At 46.0% G+C, this 27,425-nt stretch overlaps 1 protein-coding gene across 1 annotated transcript in view; it reads left to right on the top strand.

Annotated features, from left to right (window-relative positions):
- Positions 1 to 1,973: 1,973 nt before the first annotated feature.
- Positions 1,974 to 27,425, top strand: part of LOC149470421 (vomeronasal type-2 receptor 26-like) — a 52,030-nt gene continuing 26,578 nt past the window's right edge. Inside the window, exon 1 of the mRNA XM_089664305.1 lies at positions 1,974 to 2,714. Within this exon, the coding sequence (XP_089520431.1) occupies positions 1,974 to 2,714 (741 nt within the window). The remainder of the gene's footprint in view (positions 2,715 to 27,425) is intronic.

Here is a 27,425-nt window from a genome sequence, read left to right as displayed (position 1 = left end):
CTGCTGTGATTGGTCACAGCAGGTCATATGGTACCGGCAACGGGGGCCGATACTCAGATCTGTCATCGGCCGTGTCCGAGGTACACAGCCGGTGACAGATCGCGCCGCTGCGCGGCTCTGCAGGAGCGCAATCTGCGCATGTGTGGGAGGACATCATATGGCGTCCACCTGGAACGCTGACGACATTTGCCGGCCGCCATTCGGCCATAGGGCGGGCGGCAAATGGTTAACATACAGGGGACCCTTGTTGGTATATTTTTCTGTAAAAGGGGAACTTAACCTACAAGCACTTTTCTGTCCTAGATACTGACAGGCTTGACAAAGGGGGATCCACCCCAAAAACAAGTTGCCTAGGACAACAGGAAGATTGCCGTATGCTAACAGTCTGGTTTTGTAGGTACTGTGCAGAGGGAGCCCTAACAGATGAGACGTTGGCATGTGGCATACTTTGCCTGGTCTGACAGTAGGTGGGGAAGGAGGTCTTTGCCAAGACTTGGCAACACTGCCGGTCCCCGTGTTTGCCTCCGCTCCTAGACATAGAGGCCTTGTAGAAAGCACCCCTCTACCTGATCACATCTGATTGCATACTGAGCTTATCATTTTATTGCTAATAAACTCTTTTATTGCACTAGATCAGGGGTGGGCAAACTTTTTGACTTGAGGGCCGCATATATTGGACCCGGGGGCCGGACCAAGAGTAGATGAATGATGTGTATGTGTCATCCATAGTAAGTATAGTAATATTCCCCCATAGTAAGCATAGTAATTCATTCCCCATATAGTAATTCATCCCCCATAGTAATTCATCCCCCATATAGTAATTCATCCCCCATATAGTAATTCATCCCCCATAGTATTTCATCCCCCATAGTAATTCATCCCCCATATAGTAATTCATCCCCCATAGTAATTCATCCCCCATATAGTAATTCATCCCCCATAGTAATTCATCCCCCATATAGTAATTCATCCCCCATAGTAATTCATCCCCCATATAGTAATTCATCCCCCATAGTAATTCATCCCCCATATAGTAATTCATCCCCTATAGTAATTCATCCCCCATATAGTAATTCATCCCCCATATAGTAATTCATCCCCCATAGTAATTCATCCCCCATATAGTAATTCATCCCCCATAGTAATTCATCCCCCATATAGTAATTCATCCCCCATATTAATTCATCCATCATATAGTATTTCATCCCCCACAGTAATTCATCCCCCATAGTAATTCATCCCCCATATTAATTCATCCCCCATATAGTATTTCATCCCCCACAGTACTATTCCCCCCCAAGTAGTAAGCCAAGTCCCCCCTGTGTCAATTCACTTACCTTTGCTCCGCGCGTTCCTCTCGCCGTGTTTCCGCGCCGTTCTGGTCTTCAGGGCGGACTGTGAGAGGAGCCTAGCTCCCCTCAAGTTCCTCACGCTGCCCCGCCTACACACATTCTGACAGCCGATGTTTGCCACGCTCCGCGGGCCGGATTAAAAGGTCCGCCGGGCCGTAGTTTGCCCATTGCTGCACTAGATCCATGAACTTCATCTCTTTTGCTTTTGTTTTATGGCCTGCATGCATTCCTTGTGCCGTATATTAGACAGCTGCAGGACCATATAGTGCAATTAAGGGGGAATATATGGACATTGCATTGGGCCGGTAGATGCATGGATTGGAAAAGTTGTATGTTCTATGTAACCAAGTTAAATATAGTATATATCAGCGTAGTCCTATTGTTTTACAGCAGCCCTAGAGTGAGTAGCTGTTGTAGGGGAATTAAGGGTTGGATGTGAGGCTGGAGAAGGTATGTACTTCGTTTATTAGAAAAGAAAAAAATAAAGATGAGATCTTGTGTGCCATTTATATATTATATTTCTCATATTTTCGTTGAATAATAACATCCCGTTAAAATATTTCCAAATATCTTATCCAGATCAGTTATCGAGTCGTTGACACTCCCCGTATTAATGGAAAAATGTACCCAACTTTCTTCCGTATGACACCAGACGACCGGGCCCGGTATACAGCTCTTTTTAAATTGTTGCAGCATTTTGGGTGGAATTGGGTTGGAATATTAACAGCATGGGATGGCAGTGGTGATGAAGAATCCCAAGAACTGAGTAAGATGATGAGCCAACATGGGATCTGCACAGATTATATCATTCAAATCACTGAAGGTATTGAAAGTGATATTCGGAAAATAAAGATCATTAGTGAATCAACAGCTAAAGTTGTCATAGTGTGTGGACCTTGCACAAACTACTTTTATCATCTTACTTTCCATATACCCTCTGTTATAGGAAATATCACCTTTATTTTTCCACCATCATGGAGTAAAATAAGTAATCTGTATGACGGCGACCGAACACCAATCAACTGCAGCTTCATATTTTTATGGCCACCAATACTGGACCTAAACTATGATAATTATAGTCACGGCAACGTCTCTAGCTGTCTATATGACCCAATACTGGAAGATATGTGGATTTTATGCTATAACTGCCTTTCCCCTAACCAATACAAAAATGACATTTTAAAACACACCTATAGGTTGCCTTTAAAATATTGTCCAGATTTAACAGATTGGTCAGAACTTTTTACCAGTTATACACCTATACCTTCCTATGCCTACAGGGCTGTACATGTTCTGGCCAGAGCTATACATGAAATGTACATGAAGATAAATAAATCTGAACCAAATAGATTCCAGCACATAGTAAGTTGGGTAATAAAGGTTTATATTACTATATTCCTATTGTATATGATATAAGATCCCTCTTTTGGTCTGGATGATTAGGAAAACTGAAATCACCAATTTTTGTATTGTATTGATTTTTTTTTGCCAATTGCTTTGTGTACACCATAGTAAGAGACACATTCTAATAGTCCAAATTTCAATTTTTGAATGTAGATGGGGTTCCCTAGCGGTCCTGCAGAGTTTATGCCTGACAGCAGCACTCTGCGTCACTGGCCGACAAGGTAGTCCTCCAGGAGATGTCAGTAGTCAGCTATTCCTCCCTTTATCTCCACTCTCTCTCTCTCTCTACGGCCCAGTCTTGTCCTCAGGCGTTCTGCACTACCTTCTCCTCACACCTGCAACCAACTCTCCCAGCTCACTTCCTGTCATATATATATATATATACACACACACACAGTGGGGATCGAAAGTTTGGGCACCCCAGCTAAAAAATTGTATTAATGTGCATAAAGAAGCCAAGGAAAGATGGAAAAATCTCCAAAAGGCATCAAATTACAGATTAGACATTCTTATAATATGCCAACAAAAGTTAGATTTTATTTCCATCATTTACACTTTCAAAATAACAGAAAACAAAAAAATGGCGTCTGGGAAAGTTTGGGCACCCTGCAGAGTTAATATCTTGTACTGCCCGCTTTGGCAAGTATCACAGCTTGTAAACGCTTTTTGTAGCCAGCCAAGAGTCTTTCAATTCTTGTTTGAGGTATCTTTGCCCATTCTTCCTTACAAAAGTCTTCCAGTTCTTTGAGATTTCTGGGCTGTCTGTCACACACTGCTCTTTTAAGGTCTATCCATAGATTTTCAATGATGTTGAGGTCAGGAGATTGTGAAGGCCATGGCAAAACCTTCAGTTTACGCCTCTTGATGTAATCCCCCGTGGATTTCGAGGTGTGTTTAGGATCATTATCCATTTGTAGAAGCCATCCTCTCTTTAACTTCAGCTTTTTCACAGATGGCATCAAGTTACCATCCAAAATTTGCTGAGTCTGGGCATTTAAAACCTTTGAGATTGACATCACCTGGTCTTCCCAGACGATGATTGAGAACAATCCATGACACTGGCAGGTCTCAGCTTTGCAAAGGGGGCAGTGCATGCTATAAATTCTGCAGGGTGCCCAAACTTTTGCAGACGCCATTTTTTAGTTTTCTGTTATTTTGAAAGTGTAAATGATGGAAATAAAATCTAACTTTTTTTGACATATTATAAGAATGTCTAATCTGTAATTTGATGCCTTTTGGAGATTTTTCCATCTTTCCTTGGCTTCTTTATGCACATTAATACAAATTTTTAGCTGGGGTGCCCAAACTTTCGATCCCCACTGTATATCTATCTATCTATCTATCTATCTATCTATCTATCTATCTATCTAACTATCTATCTCTCTGCCCACACGCCAGCTCCTCTGGGAAATGTAGTCTATTAATTTGCTGTCTCCCAGCAAAATCCTACGGTTCAGCCTTAAAAATTCATAAAGCTTTTCACCAGAGCGCGTGCCACTGAGTTGCAGGACATTGCCACCTTGCGTCTCTTTTAACATCCTCTGAAGAACGGCAGGGGTGTTACATATTTATTTATTTCAGGTACTTATATAGAGCCATCAATTTATGTAGCACTTTACACATATATATTGTACATTCACATCAGTCCCCGCCCCCGAGGAGCGTAAAATGTAAGGTCCCTAACTTACATTCATACATACACATATTAGGGCCAATTTAGACAGGATCCAATTAACCTACCAGCATGTCTTTGGAGTGTGGGAGGAAACCAGAGTACCCACGCAGGCACAGAGAGAACATGCAAACTCCAGGCAGGTGGTACCGTGGCTGGGATTCGAACCAATGACCCTAGTACTGCCAGACGGAAGTGCTAACCATTTAGCCACTGTGCTGCCCTATGTACATATTCGCACTGATTACTGTATTAGTGCCACTGGAGATGTCAGTGAGTCTGTTACCCAGAGTCAGTTAGTGTCAGATTGCCCACCACCCTATCACAGCCCCATTATAAGTCGCTGATCACCACCATTAAATAAATACATATGCCTGTATTTATATATCATAGGTTTTAGATGCTTTAACTTTCGCACAAACCTTTTAATATACACTTACCAGGATTTTTTTTTTCTATCAAAGACATGTAGCAGAATACACTTTGGTCTAAATTTATGAAGAAATTACATTTTTTTTTTTTTTTTAGGTATTCTATGTTTTATAACAGTAGAAAAATATTGTCTTTTTTCAAAAGCTTCAGGCTTTTATCAATTATATAATAAAAGACCCATTGTTGATAAAATACCACCGAAAGCTCCATTTGTGTGAAAAAAATTATATAATTTACATTTATTTACAATTTTGCATGACCGCACAATTGCCAGTGCTGAATAGCAACAAATGATCTGGCCATAAGGCTGAAACCTTCCGGAGTGAAAGTGTCACAAGTTAGCCTGCAGTTTCTTGCTGTGTATTCCTACCTCTTTGCTGCAGTGATTTTCCTGCCCTGATCCCTTTCACATGTGTGGTTTGGCTGTGCTCACCTATGGGCATCGCCTGCTGTTTTCTGGGTTTTATTCCCTTCCATCATTTCCTGGCCCTCCCCCTTGTTTGGTTGCCTATATAATACATGCTCAGCTCAGGCCACTTTGCCTGAACAACTTCACAGTTCTCTGGGCACCTGGTCATTGTTGTGCATCTTGTGCCTGACTACCTGTGTACTGACCCGGCTTTGTTCACCATCTGTGCTTGTTTGATACCCATCCTGACCTCGGCTTGTCTCCTGGATTTCCTTTTATCTCCTGCTGGTTGTAGTCTGCACAGGCAAGTGGTCTCTGCATCCTCAGCTGGGCATACCTGGGGGGCCATGACATGGTTCCAGCTTGCTGCAAGTCCATCCCCACCATCAGGGGCTCTGGTAAAGAAGAAGGCTGCTGCTTAGATTCCATGCCCTGGGGAACCCTGAGTTGGCAATCTACAAGAGCTCACTACCACAAACTCTTGACATCAAGTGCTTAAAGGATAAGTTGACCTTTAGTAACATGTTCTATGCTGCATCCATATTCAGGGAGTAACATGTTACCAAAACACCTGCCAGCACCCTGATCTGACCCCCATTGTGACACCCACACAGCCGCATCATTCATTTACAGAGTTCTGTGAATTAATGAACTACAACTACCATCTTCCATTGTGGCAGATGACTCGTAGCTCTCAATGAACTGCAAGGGCGCTGGTGAGCACTCTCATAGTAAATTGATCTTCCTGGACTTCAGTAACTGCCTGCCTATGGGAGTTATGGACAGAGAGCTATAATGACAGTCTGCAGAAGTTTGACATTGCATCCGAAATCTACTGATCATGGGTACAATGCGTTACAGGCTCCTAAGAAAAAAACGTAATCAACTTCTTTTTTTTTTTTAAGGTGAACTTATCCTTTAAATATTTTGTGCATCTAGATTATGTGCCCCTGTCTCTAGGACAAAGCCCGTAAGAGTGAAACATGTCAGAGAAGGGAGGTCCTCAAGAGTGAACAAGAGGATGTCTTTAACTTTGGTTGTCTCAATAAAGTTTTAGTGAGAAAGTGATGTCACCATTATTCAGCCTTCATCTGTTCTTTGTGCCGGTACAATCTGGTATTTGGGAATACAGGTGCTATAGATACATAAATGCAGAAATGTGTGACACCATGATACCTCTGCTCATCACCCCGCGCTCTACAGTGAAAACATAGCTTTGTTTGTCCACAAAATGGTGTCCATGGACATGCCCTCTCCATCACAGTATTCCTACTGGGCTTCTCCAGTGAGATCCCACCTCCAGTATACAGTACATGCAGACGGTCATTAATTAATATGACAGTTCAACAGCCATTCTTAAAGTCACCAACGACCTGCTAACCGCCAAAGCCAATGGCCACTATTCTATCCTCCTGCTCCTTGACCTCTCCGCGGCCTTCGACACTGTTGACCACCCTCTCCTCCTTGCCAAACTGCACTCCCTTGGCATCAAGGACGCTGCTCTCTCCTGGTTCTCCACCTACCTTTCCAAACGCTCCTTCAGCGTCACCTACAACACTGCCACCTCCCCCTCCCTCCCCCTCTCTGTCGGGGTCCCCCAAGGCTCTGTCCTCGGGCCCCTCCTCTTCTCCATCTACACCTCCTCCCTTGGCAAACTTATTCACTCTCACGGCTTCAATTACCACCTCTATGCCAACAACACCCAAATTTACCTCCCCACTCCCCACCTCACCCCCTTACTCTCCGCTCATATCGCTCACCTCCTAAACGACATATCAGACTGGATGTCGCTCCATTTCCTCAAACTTAACGTATCCAAAACTGAGCTCCTGGTCTTCCCCCCACCCCGTGCCCCCCCATCCTCTTCATCACTACTAACAACACCACCATCTCTCCCACCCCACACGCCAAAGTCCTGGGTGTCACCCTGGACTCCCACCTCTCCTTCCTACCCCACATCCAACTGCTATCTAGAGCTTGCAGGCTCCACCTCCGCAACATCTCCAAGATACGCACATTCCTCACCCCAGACACCACCAAACAACTCGTACACTCCCTCATCATCTCACTCCTGGACTATTGCAATTCCCTTCTCACTGGCCTACCCAAACGAACGCTATCCCCACTCCAGTCGATCCCAAACTCAGCTGCTAGACTCATCCACCTCACCAACCGCTCCACATCTGCCTCCCCCCTCTGCCAATCCCTTCACTGGCTCCCGATTGCCCAACGCATCAAATTCAAACTGCTAATCCTGACCTACAAAGCCATTCACAATGCCGCCCCAAACTACATAACTGACCTGATACCCAAATACTACCCTACCCGTGCCCTCCGCTTCTCACAGGACCTCCTACTCTCTAGCTCCCTGGTCTCCTCCTCCCACGCCCGATTGCAGGACTTCTCCAGGACTTCCCCCATCCTCTGGAACTCCTGTGGTGGTTTATGTAAGGATTTATTCTACTTATAAAGGGTGGTGTCCCTTTCCCTTAAATAAAATATTACAGTGCCTCCAGCCGTCAAATACGGCAAATATTTAGTGAACCAATAATTTGGACCCCTTGATAATTTGATCACCACTTATTATTATACCTTGAATCCTTTTAGCCAGTATGATTTCGTACCATACACACAAAATTTGCCTTATAATAGATAAATATATAAATTTATTTATGTACAAAAATTATATATATATTAACACAAAACGCAAAAGACTGGTGATGAATGGATATTGGTACACACGATCAAAGATATACTATACCAATATTATACACAATACAATATTTCTAGATAATGATAAACAAGATTACAATATTTCTAATAATGATAAAGATTAAAAATTAAATCTAGTAATAACTGATAATTTAGAGTATCTCAGAGGTTATTTTCTCTCATATCGTGGCCATAGGAATGGGAGAAGATATTCTCTGATAAATTATACTCTAACTACTAAAATTTTATAATTTATGAAATATGTAAAATTTGCAATATAACACCAACAATATCTAACAGTAATACGGGATCTCTCTATATATATGTGAACACCCAATGCAGTTGTTATCACTCTAAGGTAATTCTTATCACTCTAAACACATAGGAAATATACAATACAATATTAGATGGACAGTCTCACCACACCCAGAACTTGGACTATGACACCTTCCCAGTGGATTCAGCTGGCAATGGAAACGCCTTCAGAATAATGGCCACGGGGCAAGTGATAGATAGGCAGTGTTGGAAAATGTAGTATGGTATAGATTCAGAGAGTTTAGAAGATTAGTGAAAAGTTTTTAAAAGTTTGAAAGGATGAAAGAGTGCTTATTCAGCAGGGATGGATTTCAGCCTCTTCAGATTTCTTCAGCTTCTTCGGTCAGTTTTCAGTCAGGTTCTTTTAGTCAGTTTTTTTTCAGGTTTTTCTCCAGGGTTTTTTCTTAGTGAGTGTTTTTTTCCAGTGAGGGTTTTTTTTTTCTCTAAATGAGGTGCATGGCTTTTTATACCATCTAAACTATTGTTCTAAAAGACCCTCCCAACAGGCTTTTTGATTGGCCGGTTGAGAAATGTATGTACCTAAGCTATCTCTCACCTGTCCACAAGGTGGCAGTCAGGTATCATAGAAAAATTTGAGTATTGATGATGACTCACACCTCAAGAACCCAAGGTGATTTCAGGTAATAAAATATACGTCTCATCCAGATATATATTTGATTATACCTATAATGTTCTAGATAGGACTATAGAAGATATATGTGTATTCAGTTATTCATTTCCCTGACATACAAACTTGTGTGAAAGCATTTGTTTTCTGATAAAACATACAACTGATACTAATTCACAATATATCTTACTTTTCATCATTTCAATACTCAAGTTAGTGATATACAATCCCCATTGCTGAAGGTATTTTTGTTTCAGAAAGAGTGGGAATAATGTATCTTTCTGTTAATGTCTTTGTGGGTAAAAATATAAGTTCCAAGCTTTAACTTTTAGTCTTAAGAATGACACAATACTGATGTTTATGTCTAGAGATGAGCGAATCGAAGTATCCGAAGTGGAATTCGAGTCGAATATCGGAAAAATTTCGATTCGTGCCGAATCCGAAAAACAGCCTAATTCGGACGCGCGAATCAAAATTTTTCCGAAAATGGCGGCTGACATGTGCGGCGACGGAGCGGGGATGTCGGGGAAGGCGCGCAGACAAGGCGCGCTGCCCCATAATGCATTCCTCAACGACATGTGATCGCATCAGCCAATCAGCAGCCAGCCAGCCAGCACTGTGTAATGGTCGAGGTATATATAGCGGCCATTTTGGAAATCTTCATTTGCCTGCAGTCATTGAACAGAGGCAGACCGCTCTGTACTAGGGACAGGGACAGAGTTAGGGCCACAGAAACGAGAATTGGGGACAGAGAGAAGTTACTTAGGGACAGAGAACCATTACTCAGGGACACAGACTTGTTAATGAGGGCCACAGAATCGTTATTTAGGGACAAAGAAACGCTAGTTAGGGCCACAGAATTCATACTCAGGGACAGACAGAATTGTTACTCAGTGCCAGAGAATTGTTACTTAGGGCCACAGAAACGTTATTAGGGCCACAGAATTTTTACTCAGGGACAGACAGAATTGTTACTGAGTGCCAGAGAATTGTTACTCAGGGACAGACAGAATTGTTACTGAGTGCCAGAGAATTCTTACTCAGGGCCACAGAATTCATACTCAGGGACAGACAGAATTGTTACTGAGTGCCAGAGAATTGTTACTCAGGGACAGACAGAATTGTTACTGAGTGCCAGAGAATTCTTACTCAGGGCCACAGAATTCATTCTCAGGGACAGACAGAATTGTTACTCAGGGACAGACAGAATTGTTACTGAGTGCCAGAGAATTGTTACTCAGGGACAGACAGAATTGTTACTGAGTGCCAGAGAATTGTTACTCAGGGACAGACAGAATTGTTACTGAGTGCCAGAGAATTGTTACTCAGGGACAGACAGAATTGTTACTGAGTGCCAGAGAATTGTTACTCAGGGACAGACAGAATTGTTACTGAGTGCCAGAGAATTGTTACTCGCACAGACACAAAATTGTTACTTGCACAGACACAGAATTGTTACTCGCACAGACACAGAATTGTTACTCAGGGCCACAGAATTCATACTCAGGGATAGACAGAATTGTTACTGAGTGCCAGAGAATTGTTACTCAGGGACAGACAGAATTGTTACTGAGTGCCAGAGAATTGTTACTCAGGGACAGACAGAATTGTTACTGAGTGCCAGAGAATTGTTACTCGCACAGACACAAAATTGTTACTTGCACAGACACAGAATTGTTACTCGCACAGACACAGAATTGTTACTCAGGGCCACAGAATTCATACTCAGGGACAGACAGAATTGTTACTGAGTGCCAGAGAATTGTTACTCAGGGACAGACAGAATTGTTACTGAGTGCCAGAGAATTGTTACTCAGGGACAGACAGAATTGTTACTGAGTGCCAGAGAATTCTTACTCAGGGCCACAGAATTCATTCTCAGGGACAGACAGAATTGTTACTCAGGGACAGACAGAATTGTTACTGAGTGCCAGAGAATTGTTACTCAGGGACAGACAGAATTGTTACTGAGTGCCAGAGAATTGTTACTCAGGGACAGACAGAATTGTTACTGAGTGCCAGAGAATTGTTACTCAGGGACAGACAGAATTGTTACTGAGTGCCAGAGAATTGTTACTCAGGGACAGACAGAATTGTTACTGAGTGCCAGAGAATTGTTACTCGCACAGACACAAAATTGTTACTTGCACAGACACAGAATTGTTACTCGCACAAACACAGAATTGTTACTCAGGGCCACAGAATTCATACTCAGGGACAGACAGAATTGTTACTGAGTGCCAGAGAATTGTTACTCAGGGACAGACAGAATTGTTACTGAGTGCCAGAGAATTGTTACTCAGGGACAGACAGAATTGTTACTGAGTGCCAGAGATTTGTTACTCGCACAGACACAAAATTGTTACTTGCACAGACACAGAATTGTTACTCGCACAGACACAGAATTGTTACTCAGGGCCACAGAATTCATACTCAGGGACAGACAGAATTGTTACTGAGTGCCAGAGAATTGTTACTCAGGGACAGACAGAATTGTTACTGAGTGCCAGAGAATTGTTACTCAGGGACAGACAGAATTGTTACTGAGTGCCAGAGAATTGTTACTCAGGGACAGACAGAATTGTTACTGAGTGCCAGAGAATTGTTACTCAGGGACAGACAGAATTGTTACTGAGTGCCAGAGAATTGTTACTCGCACAGACACAAAATTGTTACTTGCACAGACACAGAATTGTTACTCGCACAGACACAGAATTGTTACTCAGGGCCACAGAATTCATACTCAGGGATAGACAGAATTGTTACTGAGTGCCAGAGAATTGTTACTCAGGGACAGACAGAATTGTTACTGAGTGCCAGAGAATTGTTACTCAGGGACAGACAGAATTGTTACTGAGTGCCAGAGAATTGTTACTCGCACAGACACAAAATTGTTACTTGCACAGACACAGAATTGTTACTCGCACAGACACAGAATTGTTACTCAGGGCCACAGAATTCATACTCAGGGATAGACAGAATTGTTACTGAGTGCCAGAGAATTGTTACTCAGGGACAGACAGAATTGTTACTGAGTGCCAGAGAATTGTTACTCAGGGACAGACAGAATTGTTACTGAGTGCCAGAGAATTGTTACTCGCACAGACACAAAATTGTTACTTGCACAGACACAGAATTGTTACTCGCACAGACACAGAATTGTTACTCAGGGCCACAGAATTCATACTCAGGGACAGACAGAATTGTTACTGAGTGCCAGAGAATTGTTACTCAGGGACAGACAGAATTGTTACTGAGTGCCAGAGAATTGTTACTCGCACAGACACAAAATTGTTACTTGCACAGACACAGAATTGTTACTCGCACAGACACAGAATTGTTACTCAGGGCCACAGAATTCATACTCAGGGACAGACAGAATTGTTACTGAGTGCCAGAGAATTGTTACTCAGGGACAGACAGAATTGTTACTGAGTGCCAGAGAATTGTTACTCGCACAGACACAAAATTGTTACTTGCACAGACACAGAATTGTTACTCGCACAGACACAGAATTGTTACTCGCACAGACACATAATTGTTACTCAGGGCCACAGAATTCATACTCAGGGACAGACAGAATTGTTACTGAGTGCCAGAGAATTGTTACTCAGGGACACCTAATCGTTGAATTAAATAGTATGTCAGACAACATGCAGAGGAGTGGCAGAGGAGGCAATGTTTTAGGAGCGAGCAGACGTGGCAGCAGAGGAAGGGGTCGAGGCAGCAGTATTCGCAGCCAGAGGCCAGTGCTCCCGGTGTCATCCAGCGGTCGTGTCTCCACCGACAACCCTGCCGTCATTGATTGGTTGGCTCGGTCGTCTTCCTCTTCCCAGGTCACCTCTGACACCTACAGCCAACGGTCGGTGGGTACGTCAGACACAACCGTTAGTTGGCATGGCCCGGGAGCAAGCCCACTGAAATCACGTGTCCTCTACCTGCCCCTGTCCTTTGCTGTTCCCTCACCAAGCGAAGTATCGCATGCTGTGGGCTCAGCCCCACTGTACAGTGAGGAAGAGCTAACAGAGGGCGGTCAGGAACGGGGGGAGACATCGGCCTTTTCAGCAGCCAAGCGAACAAGTACTGGCGAGGAGAGTGGCTCGGTAGCCGGTCTAGAGACAGGTCTGTCTCCTGACCCAGACGCAGCCGAGGGGGCTAGTAGTGAGGCGGAGACCCTACTTGATGATGAGGAGGTTGATCGCACTTGGCAGCCTTGTCGTCATCAGGCAATTTCTTCCGCATCATCAGGAGAAGAGGGTGGCAGCTTGGCAGCGAGCAAAACAGTCGGTGGGTTGCCCAGGAGACAGCAGCAGGGTCGCATCAGTGTCAGTGGAGCCAAACGTCCACGGAGTAGAGCACCAGCTCCACTGCAGCCTACCACCACGGCCAGTAGTGGTGCCGGTGCGCACGGAGGAAGTAGCAGTCAGCCAGTGAAGAGTAGCGGGGGCAAAGTTTCCTACTCGGTGGTGTGGCAATTTTTCCTCAAGCCGCCCGAGGAAGTAAACGTAGCCGTATGTCGACTATGTGGCCAGAAATGCAAGCGTGGCCAGGGGGCCCATGTTGGGACTACAGCGTTGCGTCAGCATATGCAGCGTCACCATTCGGTGGCCTGGGAAAACCGTGATAAACATACGGCGGTTCTGCCTGCCCCAGCCCCCGCTCCATCACCCGCTCCGTTACTTGCTCCGTCACCCGACGTCGTCAATCGCCCTCTATCAGCCAGTCAAGGCTCCAACACCTCTGCTGAGGGGAGTTGTCGCTCGTTGGCATCTTCCGCTCGTTCAGATGCTCCTTCTCCTGCTACTCCTCTTCTCGGATTCCGTCAACAGTCTTTCTTGGAATCCGTATCCAAGAGACAACAGTTTGCGAGCACGCACCCGACGGTGCAAAAGCTGAACGTCCTCCTGTCCAAGTTGCTGGTGCTGCAGTCCCTCCCTTTCCAACTGGTGGACTCAGCACCTTTCCGAGAAATGATGGCTTGTGCCGCGCCGCGGTGGAGAGTGCCAAGCCGTCATTTCTTTGCCCAAAAGGCAGTGCCAGCCCTGCATTCACATGTAGAAGAGATGGTGGGCCAGTCTTTGAGCATGTCGGTCTCTGCCAAAGTGCACGGCAGCGCCGACGTGTGGAGCTGTAACTACGGTCAGGGACAGTACATGTCATTTACGGCCCACTGGGTGAACGTGGTGCCGGCACAGCCGCACCAGCAACTTGGACAGGTCACGACGCTTTTGCCTCCACGTTTGCACGTCCTTGGTCCAGCAAGCATGTCCGCCTCTACCACCTCTTTTTCCGCCGTGTCCTCAGCCGCCACCCCCGTGCCAAGTCCCATTACCCGACCGGCATATCACATGTGCAGGGCGCAACGGTGTCACGCTGTGCTGCACCTGGTATGCCTTGGCGAACGTAGTCACACAGGGGAGGAACTGCTGAGTGTAATGAACAGAGAAATCGACAGATGGCTGTCTCCGCGCAAACTAAAAATCGGAACCATGTTGACTGACAACGGAAAGAACATGGTGTCTGCTCTGCGTCAAGGAAGGTTGTGCCATGCGCCATGCATGGCTCACGTGTTCAATCTGGTTGTCAAGCGGTTCCTAAAATCCACCATCCCACTGCAAGACATCCTTAAAATGTCACGTAAACTGTGCATGCATTTCAGCCATTCCTACACCGCAAAGAACACCCTCATTGAGCTGCAGCGGCAGAACGGAATTCCACAGCATCGCCTGATCTGCGACGTTGCAACAAGGTGGAATTCAACCCTACACATGTTAGACCGCCTTTACGAGCAGCGAAAGGCCATCACCGATTTCCTGATGTTACAAGCGGATAAAGGTACTCCCCTGTGTAACTTAGATGTCAGCCATTGGCAGCTCATGCGTGACACCTGCCGCTTGCTCAGGCCCTTTGAGGAGGCCACGCTATTCGTGAGTCGGCAGGACTATGGGATGAACGACGTCATTCCTCTGTTGCACGTCCTGGAACAAATGCTGTTAACAATGGCTGGTCAGGGTGCGGTAGACGTGGCGCACAGATCTCAACGCCACATGACCCCTGTGGGGGCAGGACAGGAAGAAGAGGAGGAGGTAGAGGAGGACATTTGTGCTCAGGAATTATTGAGTGAAATGGGTGGTTTTTCCACTCAGCGGACAGGAGTGGAGGAGCAGGAGCATCTGGTAGAGGAGGAGGAGGAGGAGACAGAGGACCCAGACGCACCGTGGCAGTATGCTGTGGAGATGGAGGCAGGGAGTCCCTCGCATTCCTTGGCACAAATGGCCCATAGCATGCTCGGTTGCTTGCGTAGCGACAGCCGAATAATAACCATCAGACAGAGGGATGACTTTTGGCTGTCCACCTTGTTGGACCCTCGCTACCGGTCCAAAATGGTGGCCTTTTTCACACCTGCTGAGAGGGAGGCCAAAATTACGTACTATAAAAACCACCTATGTAGTCAGTTGGTCTCTGCCTTTGTGCGCCAACGTCCATCCTCAGACACTGTGGGCCCTGTGCGCTCGCGTTCCGCTGGCATGGCAGCAGGGGAGGGGTGGGGTGGTAGGAGCAGTGGCAGCTCCACCAGCAGTGGCTGCCTCAGTCTGCAGTCGATGATGAGTAGCTTTCTTCACCAGCGCAGTGAGGAAACTACTAACCAGCCGCAGCAGCAGCAGCAGCATCAGGTGGACCTGGAGCAGGAGCTCAAACAACAGGCTTGGGCCTACTTGGACAGCACCCTGCCAACCGAGGTAGACAATCCCCTTGACTACTGGGCAACGAAACTTGACCTTTGGCCCCAACTAGCTGAATTTGCCCTTGAAAGGCTGTCATGCCCGGCCAGTAGCGTGGCATCGGAGCGCGTGTTTAGTGCGGCAGGAGGTATTGTAACTCCGCGGAGGACACGACTGTCCACCCAAAGTGTGGAGAGACTCACGTTTGTGAAAATGAATCAGGCGTGGATTAGTCTGGATTTCAAACCACCAGTTCCTGACACAACTGACTAAATCCGCCATGAATCATGCCTCAAACATGTGCCACTTTCAGGTCTCCTCACACTGCTGGTGTGTTTAATTTTTTGACATAGGGTGCTGGCAGATTACGGGCCTCCTATAGCTGCTGCCAGGCCCCTAATCTGCCATAGGCCCCTATATACCGCCTCCTCATGCTGCTGCTAGGTCCAGAGTCTCTCATGGGTCCCTGTACGGCCTCCCATTGCTGCTGTCTCCATCGCCACACTCTGCTGCCATGTGCCACTTTCAGGTCTCTTCACACTGCTGGTGTGTTTAATTTTTTGACATAGGGTGCAAGCAGATTACGGGCCTCACATAGCTGCTGCCAGGCCCCTAATCTGCCATGGGCCCCTATATACCGCCTCCTCATGCTGCTGCCAAGTCTAGAGTCTGTCATGGGTCCCTGTACGGCCTCCCATTGCTGCTGTCTCCATCGCCACACTCTGCTGCCATGTGCCACTTTCAGGTCTCTTCACACTGCTGGTGTGTTTAATTTTTTGACATAGGGTGCAGGCAGATTACGGGCCTCACATAGCTGCTGCCAGGCCCCTAATCTGCCATGGGCCCCTATATACCGCCTCCTCATGCTGCTGCCAAGTCTAGAGTCTCTCATGGGTCCCTGTACGGCCTCCCATTGCTGCTGTCTCCATCGCCACACTCTGCTGCCATGTGCCACTTTCAGGTCTCTTCACACTGCTGGTGTGTTAAATTTTTTGACATAGGGTGCAGGCAGATTACGGGCCTCACATAGCTGCTGCCAGGCCCCTAATCTGCCATGGGCCCCTATATACCGCCTCCTCATGCTGCTGCCAAGTCCAGAGTCTGTCATGGGTCCCTGTAAGGCCTCCCATTGCTGCTGTCTCCATCGCCACACTCTGCTGCCATGTGCCACTTTCAGGTCTCTTCACACTGCTGGTGTGTTTAATTTTTTGACATAGGGTGCAGGCAGATTACGGGCCTCACATAGCTGCTGCCAGGCCCCTAATCTGCCATGGGCCCCTATATACCGCCTCCTCATGCTGCTGCCAAGTCCAGAGTCTGTCATGGGTCCCTGTACGGCCTCCCATTGCTGCTGTCTCCATCGCCACACTCTGCTGCCATGTGCCACTTTCAGGTCTCTTCACACTGCTGGTGTGTTAAATTTTTTGACATAGGGTGCAGGCAGATTACGGGCCTCACATAGCTGCTGCCAGGCCCCTAATCTGCCATGGGCCCCTATATACCGCCTCCTCATGCTGCTGCCAAGTCTAGAGTCTGTCATGGGTCCCTGTACGGCCTCCCATTGCTGCTGTCTCCATCGCCACACTCTGCTGCCATGTGCCACTTTCAGGTCTCTTCACACTGCTGGTGTGTTAAATTTTTTGACATAGGGTGCAGGCAGATTACGGGCCTCACATAGCTGCTGCCAGGCCCCTAAACTGCCATGGGCCCCTATATACCGCCTCCTCATGCTGCTGCCAAGTCTAGAGTCTGTCATGGGTCCCTGTACGGCCTCCCATTGCTGCTGTCTCCATCGCCACACTCTGCTGCCATGTGCCACTTTCAGGTCTCTTCACACTGCTGGTGTGTTAAATTTTTTGACATAGGGTGCAGGCAGATTACGGGCCTCCCATAGCTGCTGCCAGGCCTCTAATCTGCCATGGGCCCCTATATACCGCCTCCTCATGCTGCTGCCAAGTCCAGAGTCTGTCATGGGTCCCTGTATGGCCTCCCATTGCTGCTGTCTCCATCGCCACACTCTGCTGCCATGTGCCACTTTCAGGTCTCTTCACACTGCTGGTGTGTTAAATTTTTTGACATAGGGTGCAGGCAGATTACGGGCCTCACATAGCTGCTGCCAGGCCCCTAATCTGCCATGGGCCCCTATATACCGCCTCCTCATGCTGCTGCCAAGTCTAGAGTCTGTCATGGGTCCCTGTACGGCCTCCCATTGCTGCTGTCTCCATCGCCACACTCTGCTGCCATGTGCCACTTTCAGGTCTCTTCACACTGCTGGTGTGTTAAATTTTTTGACATAGGGTGCAGGCAGATTACGGGCCTCACATAGCTGCTGCCAGGCCCCTAATCTGCCATGGGCCCCTATATACCGCCTCCTCATGCTGCTGCCAAGTCCAGAGTCTGTCATGGGTCCCTGTATGGCCTCCCATTGCTGCTGTCTCCATCGCCACACTCTGCTGCCATGTGCCACTTTCAGGTCTCTTCACACTGCTGGTGTGTTTAATTTTTTGACATAGGGTGCAGGCAGATTACGGGCCTCACATAGCTGCTGCCAGGCCCCTAATCTGCCATGGGCCCCTATATACCGCCTCCTCATGCTGCTGCCAAGTCTAGAGTCTGTCATGGGTCCCTGTACGGCCTCCCATTGCTGCTGTCTCCATCGCCACACTCTGCTGCCATGTGCCACTTTCAGGTCTCTTCACACTGCTGGTGTGTTAAATTTTTTGACATAGGGTGCAGGCAGATTACGGGCCTCACATAGCTGCTCCCAGGCCCCTAATCTGCCATGGGCCCCTATATACCGCCTCCTCATGCTGCTGCCAAGTCCAGAGTCTGTCATGGGTCCCTGTATGGCCTCCCATTGCTGCTGTCTCCATCGCCACACTCTGCTGCCATGTGCCACTTTCAGGTCTCTTCACACTGCTGGTGTGTTAAATTTTTTGACATAGGGTGCAGGCAGATTACGGGCCTCACATAGCTGCTGCCAGACATGTAATCTGCCATGGGCCCCCGTACCGACTCCTCATGCTGTGACGTTGCAACAAGGTGTAATTCAACCCTACATATGTTAGACCGCCTTTACGAACAGCTAAAGGCCATCACAGATTTCCTGATGTTAAAAGCGGATAAAGGTACTCCCTGTGTAACTTAGATGTCAGCCATTGTCAGCTCATGTGTGACACCTGCGCTTGCTCAGGCCCTTTGAGGAGGCCACGCTATTCGTGAGTCGGCAGGACTATGGGATGAATGAGGTCAAATCGGCCATGGGCCCCCGTACTGCCTGTTCACGCTGATGCTGGTCCCACAGTGTGACCTGGGTCCCTGTACGGCCTCCCATTGCTTCCACTCTGCCATGTGCCACTTTGAAATCTCCTCACACTCCTGCGGTTGTCCATTTTGTCATAGGTTGCTGGCAGATTACAGGCCTTCCATAGGTGCCACCAAGCCCCATATCGGCCATGGGCCCCCGTACCGCCTGGTCACGCTGCTGCTGGGCCCATAGTGTGACCTGGGTCCCTGTACCGCCTCCCATTGCTCCCACTCTGCCATGTGCCACTTTCAGGTCTCCTCACGCTCCTGCTGGTTTCCATTTTGTCATAGGTTGCTGTATGGCCTCCCATTGCTGCTGCCTCCACCGCCACACTGTGGCTCCAAACACTGGTTTTGGCCCCGTGACTGGCCAAAGGAGTGAAGTGTGCAGTGATTCTAAGATCGACGGCACTCATCTGCATGTCATACTGACAGACAGTATTATTTCTCTTCCCCAGCAGACTCCAAGGGCATTTAAATTAAAGGTACAGTGTTCTGCACTAATATTAAGTCTCTCTGAAGCCTAGAAACACCCTTTTTTAAGTTAAATTCACAGCGAATTTATTCGACTCGAATCGAATATTGTCCACGAATTCGCCGAATCAGTCGAATCGAATTTTTCATTTCTTCGCTCATCTCTATTTATGTCCATTGTAATGATAATAGGGCAACCACCAGTTGTCCTTGTAGTTTAAAGAAAAACTGTTTGAAAAGACTGTTGACTCATCACTCTTTTCAAGGCTTTGTTTACTCTTCTCAGACTTGCAAGTATGTCTCATATATTGTTCACTTATTGGTGTGGTGACTCAATGTTTAGAGGTCCAACGTCTTATTTGACTGTCTGATTAGCTTTTGTAGATGTACTCTCCTCAACCCCAATATACAAACAGTATTTGTTGACATATACACATTTTAGCTAGTCTCATAGTCGCCAATTTAAACTTCTCAGAATTGTAGGTCTTAGGCCACCTGTAGATAGTCAAACAGTCTATTGTCTCTGGAAAAAGCTCCCTTCACCCATTATCTGCATGTCTTCACTAGAGGGTCCTTTGAATTTCAACCAAGAAAAGTTAACCCTTAACAGATGGCTAGGCTGGTTTGCTGTCGGAATGAAGTTATGTTTTTGATAAATCTCAAAAGGCACTACACTCCCTACCCCAATCCAACAGACTGTCGCCTACCCTCCTCACCTTCAGGCGCACCTTGAAAACCCTCCTCTTCAGGGAAGCCTACCCCAACCTCACCTAACTCCTGACCTCACCTAACAGCTATCCTCCCCCACTCCTCCCACCACTCCATCCCCCACAGCCATTTTCTCCTGTACCACCTCCCCCTCCCTCCTAGATTGTAAGCTCGAAAGAGCAGGGCCCTCGAACCCCTCGTGTATTGTATTGTTACTGTCTTGTCTCATGTTCTGTCCCCCTTGCTACTGTACAGCGCTGAGCATACCCTTTGGCGCTATATAAATACTGTATAATAATAATAATAATAATAACTGCACCTCCAGGTTACTAATTAACTAGTAGCCGACCGCAGATAGCCGAATGACGGCTGCACTGCGGCCGGCCAGTTCTGGGTGGACGTCATATGACGTCCTCCCAGAACGCGCTCTCCTGCGCGCCTCAGGGGGCGTGCACCCGGCGATCTCCGTGATCGCTGTGTCCTACGGACACAGCTGATCACGTGATGTGGTAAAAGGCCAATCACAGCGGCCTTTAACCACGTGATCAGCGGTGTCCAATGACACGCTGATCACAGGGAAATGCAAGTGCCGGTTCTCGGCTGCACTTTCCTCACGCTGTCAGATCGTGAGGAAAGTACTGCCGAGAACCGGCAGTTGTCAGAGCGGGGATCGGCACCGATCATCAGGGCACTGATGATCAGTGCCCTGATGATTGGTGCCCAGCAGTGACACCCGCAAGTTCCGCTCACCTGTGCCCAGCAGTGCGCCCACTAGCTCCGCCCACCCGTGCCCAGCAGTGACACCCGCAAGTTCCGCTCACCTGTGCCCAGCAGTGCGCCCACTAGCTCCGCCCACCCGTGCCCAGCAGTGCCCCCACCTGTGCCCAGCAGTGCACCCACCTGTGCCACTCTGCAGTGCCACCTACCTGTGTCCACCTGTGCCCACCCACCTGTGCCCACCAGTGCCACCCACCTGTGCCCACCCACCAGTGCTGCCCACCAGTGCCACCCACCAGTTCAGCCCAGCAGTGCTGCCAGTCAGTGCCACCAGTCAGTGCCCAGGGGTTGTGCCAGTCAGTGCCGCCAGTCAGTGCCCATCAGTGATGCCAGTCAGTGCCGTCTATCAGTACCCATAATCGGTGTCACCTATCAGTGCTGCATATTAGTGCCGCCTATCCGTGACACCTCATTAGTGCTGTCTATCAGTGCCGCCTATCCGTGCCACCTCATTAGTACTGCCTAACAGTGCCCTTTAGTGCTGCCTATCAGTGCCCATCAGTGCCGCCTATCAGTGCCCATCAGTGCTGCCTCATCAACGCACATCAGTGAAGGAGAAAAAATACCTGTTTGGAAAATTTTATAAAAGAAACAAAGAAACTTTTTTTTTTTTCAAATTTTTTGCAATTTTTTTATTTATAGCGCAAAAAGTAAAGCGCCCAGTGGCAATTAAATACCACCAAAAGAAAGCTCTATTTGTGAGAAAAAAATGATCAAAATTTCATATGGGTACAATGTTGCATGACCGCGCAATTGTCAATCAAAGTGCGGCAGCGCTGAAAGCTGAAAATTGGCCTGGTAAATAAGGGGGTATAAGTGCCTGGTAGGCAAGTGGCTAAGGGTGTGACGTGCCACAGAGTTCACTGAGGATCACCCATTCAATGTGAAGTTATGCACACTGCAACTGGCACTAGTAAATGCAATATTGTTGTAGTCAAAGGTACACAAATATTCTATTTCAATATTGTTATTGACATTTTTGAGAACATAACATAGAATATTCAGTTCATTGGTAAGCATGGTAATACATCATGGTATGAAATATTTACCCCACCAATCGGCTGGGGTTGATAAAGGTTTACAAAATTTCAATATTAGAGGTATTCTTGATTTCGTGTTGAACCTTGGTAAAGCATATGGAGTGTTGAGGGGGTATTAAACAGGGAAGGAGGGTAGGAAGAGGAGGGGGCACACAAATATTAGAATCACATGTTCTCACATTATTAGCAGGCATTGACATTTAATTAGCAGGTGGTCCCTGTTAATTAGCTCCCTTTGTCGCCAGTGGTGTCAATATTAATTCTATTGCATGTTTTTTTAATGTGTTTTTCCATGTTTAAAAAATAACTTACAATACATTAAAATAGACAGAGAAATATTTAGAAAACAAACAAATGAAAGAAGTCAATTACTGTCATGGCCAAAAATATTGGCATCTCTGCATTGCTGTCGGATAGCGCACCAATTTGCCTATAAAATTGCTGCAATGACAAATGTTTTGGCATTCTCATGTTTATTTATTCTGTTTGTATTGGTATGACACAAAAAAGTGGAGAAACAAAAAGCCGAATCTGACACATTTCACACAAAACCCCAAAAATGGACTGGGGAAAATTATTGGCATCTTCTAAAAATTGTAAGCAATAAATTGCATCCCAAGTCTGTGACACTCCTGTACTTTGTAATTAAATTCACCTGTATCAATGACCAGGTGCTGACAATATAGAAATCAGACCGGCAACCAATGAGAATGGTGGCAAATGGCCTCCACCTTTGTGTTGGGTGTCTCTGTGTGCCGCATGGAGAAGAGAGAGCAGCAAAGAATTGTCTGAGGATTTGAGAACAAAAATTGTGGAAAAGCATGGACAATCTCAAGCTTACAAGTCCTTCTCCAGAGATTTCAATGTTCCTGTGTCCACTGTGCGCAACATCGTCATAAAGGTTTACAGCCCATGGCACTGTAGCTAATCTCCCTGGACATGGACGAGAGAGAAAAACTGATCAAGGATTGCAACAAAGGATTGTTGGAATGGTGGATAAAGAACCTCCATCAACTTCCAGGCAAATTCATGCTGACCTTCAGGCACAGGGTACAACTGTGTCAGCTCACAGTATACGTCGCCATCTGAATGAAAAGGGACACTATGGTAGGAGACCCCGGAGGACCCCACTGCTGACACAGAAACATAAAAAAATCCAGATTGGAGTTTGCCAAAACTTACCCGAGCAAGCCAAAATGCTTTGGAAGAATGTGCTGTGGACAGACAAAATAAAATGACAGCTTTTTGGTAAAGTCCATCATTCTGCTGATTTCAGAAAAAGCAATGAGGCCTTTAAAGAAAAGGATCCAGTCCCTACAGTCCCACATGGGGGGGGGGGGGGTCACTGATGTTTTGATTTATGAGATGGCTCAAATGGCAATGAAGAGGGAGGTTTTGACTATGTATGGGTGACTTCAACATACCTGACATTAACTGGAATTCTCAATCTGCTATTACGGGCAAGTGCAGGGATCTAATAGGAGCACTGAATGGTCTTTCTCTAAAACAGTTAGTAAAAAGTCCAACGTGAGGTGATCCTATTCTAGACCCGGTACTGTCCAATGGGGATCAACTGTCTAATGGTGAGGTGGGAGAAAATTGGGGTTCTAGTGATCAAAATCTTTGGTTTGATAAAATATGAACTGAAAAATCATCTACAACAGTTTTTGATTTCAAAAAGACAAATCTTGTTGAAATGGGTGAATTTCTAAAAAAAATAAATTAAAAGGTTGGAGTAAAACAGGAGTAAGTAATCAGTGGGCACTTTTAAATTCTACCATCCTGGAGGCAACTAGATTATATATCAGGCAAGTTAGTAAGAATAAACAGAAGAAAAAAAAAACAATATGGTTCACTAAAGAGGTAAGTAGGATAGTGAAGAGAAAAAAAATCAGCATATCGGAGATTCCAGGAAACAGGAGGCGTAGCTGACAGAGAAGAGTAAGAACAGATAAAAGGAGGCCAAACACATTATCAGCGCTGTCAAAGCACAGAAAGAGGAAGAAATTGCTAAATCTATTAAGAAAGGAGATGAAACCATTTTTAGATACATTAGTGATAGAAAAAAATTTGATGGGATCACAAAAATCAAAACTGGGCACAACACTTATGTTAAGGGAGATCTGGATGTAGAAAATCACTTAAACAACTACTTTTGTTCAGTCTTCTCATAAATATATTATACTAGCAATAGTACGTTGGGAAATCATATTGGTTCTAGTAATGATGGAACATTTTTAGGATTTCCTAAGACGAGGTAGCAGAGGAACTGGTTCGGTTAAAGATTAATAAAGCAATGGGCCCTGATGGATCATCCCAGAGTTCTAAGAGAACGTTGAGGTCTAGTTGCTGGACTATTAATTGATCTTTTTAATAAATCTCTTCTAAAAGGAGACGTTCCCCATGACTGGCAGACAGCTAATGTTGTACCTATCCACACGAAGGGCAGCATGGTAGAAGCCGGCAATTACAGGCCAGTGAGTTTAACATCGATTTAACATTTTTTCACAACTTCCTTTTTGTAGCACACCCCTGGGTGTTATCAATATATTGGTATATGATGTGGGTTTCACAGCTCTTACCTGGACTGACAACACAGCAGAATCCAATGAAACACACACTGGCTTTAAGAGATAAAATTTCCCTGGGGGATTTATTCCATCTAGAAACAGGGTGCAAATATCACCTATGACTCTAAGCGTAGTGAATCTTAGTAACCGTATTGGATAATCATGTATATTATGGACATAACATGTCCTATACCAAACACATATATTAACAAGTATAAACATTACTGCATAAAATAGTTACCAGCACTTAACTATAATGAGTGACAAACATTCCCCTTGTTTCCTGATATCTGACCAGAACAAAAGTTCTGCAGTCTCTAGATGGGGCCCGTTGGAGCTCTTTTTAATATAGGTGAACTGTTAAACAGAATGTGGCTGATTTCATCAGAAAATCCTACAAAAATGTCTTTGAAAAATATAGTAGCAATCCTGGGTAAAGGGCTTGTTCTCACTTCAGCACATATCTCTCATTTAGGGATTTCTCTGTAATTTCACTGTCTCCGATATATGGTTTCAGACTTTGCAGACAACCGAGGGAGACGACACACACTTTACTAATCTCTGGTGCTGGTAAAATCAATACAGCGACTTGGCGGGAAATTCCACTGGGTATCTCTCTCTGTGTCAGTGTGTCTCTAAAATGGCGACTCAGCAGAGTACCACCGACCTCATGGAGGGAGTTGCAGACAGCAGTACTCACGTCCTATATGATCTTTCACTCAGTTCAACTGTTCAGCCTCCTCTCAGTCCTCTAAGATCCTGCAGCGCTGTCTCTGGTGTCCAACAATGACAACGGGTTCCTCTTTTCGCCAGCCTTTCCGCACTGACCTTCACCTACCCTCTCCAAAACGTCTCTCCCTCTTTTTCCTGTGCCAAACCGATCATAGAGCTGGATCTGGAACTGTTGCTAGTGGCATCTTGTGGCCGAATAAGATATTGCATCAAATTCACATACAGTACTATAATGTCTGCAGTTCTATTATTTGTAATAAGAGATTGTTACATTTTGCATAGTACCGTACGTTCCATCACACTGTTATGTGGAGGGACATCTTCAACTTGCCTAGCAGTCCACCTTTAATACACCAAATTACCAGGCAGCAACCCAGCAGTGAACATTGAAACAATTTTCAATATTACCAACAAACACTGTATCAAACTCTTTCAACAATGACCATTTTTGTCTAGTGCAGCCTGCTTACCGCACTTCAATTAGTAGTACTCCACAGTACCTGTTCGTCCAACCGACCAGGACCCCTCAAGGTAAATAGTACAAGTAAATAACATGTTTGTTATTATAAAGGGAACCTAGAATCCAGACCTAAATCCTTAAGGATATGGGGAGGTTGAAGCTATAGAGGTTGTGTTTCTTAAAGGGGCCTCCTCCCAGCTGGAGGTAGCCTTGTCGTCAGCTGCCACCATAGCCTGGTGCTCTCTATGAATGTTGCTTTGCACCATTTCTACTATAGTCCTATCATACCCATCTAGCTTTGAACCTTTTCACAATCTTGCCAGATACTTTGTCTGTTTGCCACACCGTATCTTTAAACATAAAGTCCATTACCACATTTTCCATATTGTAAGTCTGTGTTGAACCCACCAGTATTTCATCAATGGCAGACTGCTATAATATAGTCTCATTGTTATGAGTTTCTGGCTCTTCCAAAAACATAGAAAAACTTAATTTGGGAAAATACTCTTACCCGACAGGGTGGCCCACGGTTGTTTGGGTAATCTTTGGCTCTAACACATCAAGCTCCTTGGGACACCTCTGCTGTCTTAACCTCTTCACGCCGTCCGAACGCAAATGTGCGGCCTCCCGACGTCTGGGCCTAGACGCCGAGCGGCCGCACATTAACATTAGCATTCTATTAACCTCCCTGGCGGTATGATTATTTCAGATTTTTGGTGCTGAAAGCGGTACCATTTTTTTGCATGGAAATATGTATTTTTTTTATTGTAGGCTGTAATTTTTAGGAAAAACTCACTGAAATCTGTCCGAACAAGAGTCTAGTAAACATCCCGGGTAGGATAAAATTTGAAACACAAAATCATAAATTATAATTTAATAAATAATCATAAAAATAATAAAAAATTTAATTCAATAATATAATCAAACCAAAAACACTGAAATGTGAAATAGAGCGCCAAGTTCGCACATTGCTGAGCTCAGTCGCAAAATCGTTTTCAGTGTCTGATGACGAATTTCCCCCACGAATCATTATCACTCAATTCTGCAAGTGGTTCTGATTTACTATCGCTGTTCTCTAGCTGATCTAAACCGCTTTTGACCTAAAGGGACACTTTTTGGACGCCATGGACATTTCTCAGTTTCCAGGCAGAAAGAACAGACAAAATGCAGGCAGGGCGCAGGACAAAGCACTCGGGACAAAATGTATGTGAAATTGGTTGAGACAGCAATGTTTTACTATGTAAAATGTAAAAAAAAAAAAATGACATTTTTTAAAATCTCTAAATTTCCCGCCGGCGGCGGCGGCGGCGCCCGTACGTCCCGACGTCACAGGGACAGGACACAGAAGCCGGATGCCGGAATCAGCCGGAGGAGATGGCCGGGGACGCTGCAGGGGACACATCGTGGGAGCGCAGGGTAAGGTAAGTGAAGAACACATGCCGGAGCAGTGCCGCATGGTATTCCCGAGTGTAGCTCTGGGTTACCGCTCTTGGTACTGAAATGTTACCCCGAGCTACACTCGGGAATACCGCCAGGGAGGTTAAAAAAGAACAGATGTGCTGAGAGCGCGCGCCCTGCATGCTCCCAGCATACATGCCCGGTACTCGCAGAAAGGTCCCGATCTCCTCTTTCGATCAGGACCTTTCCAGATCATGTGATGGCGTGTCACGGTGGTCACATGACCCTAAACCCCGCCTCGCCTCCCGGATTCT

Source organism: Staurois parvus, unplaced genomic scaffold, assembly GCF_062004578.1.
Source record: "Staurois parvus isolate SC_StPar_1 unplaced genomic scaffold, SC_StPar_1.0 ptg000046l, whole genome shotgun sequence".
In the NCBI taxonomy this organism is placed as follows: Eukaryota; Metazoa; Chordata; class Amphibia; order Anura; family Ranidae; genus Staurois; species Staurois parvus.
This window is presented reverse-complemented; position numbering and strand designations above follow the sequence as displayed.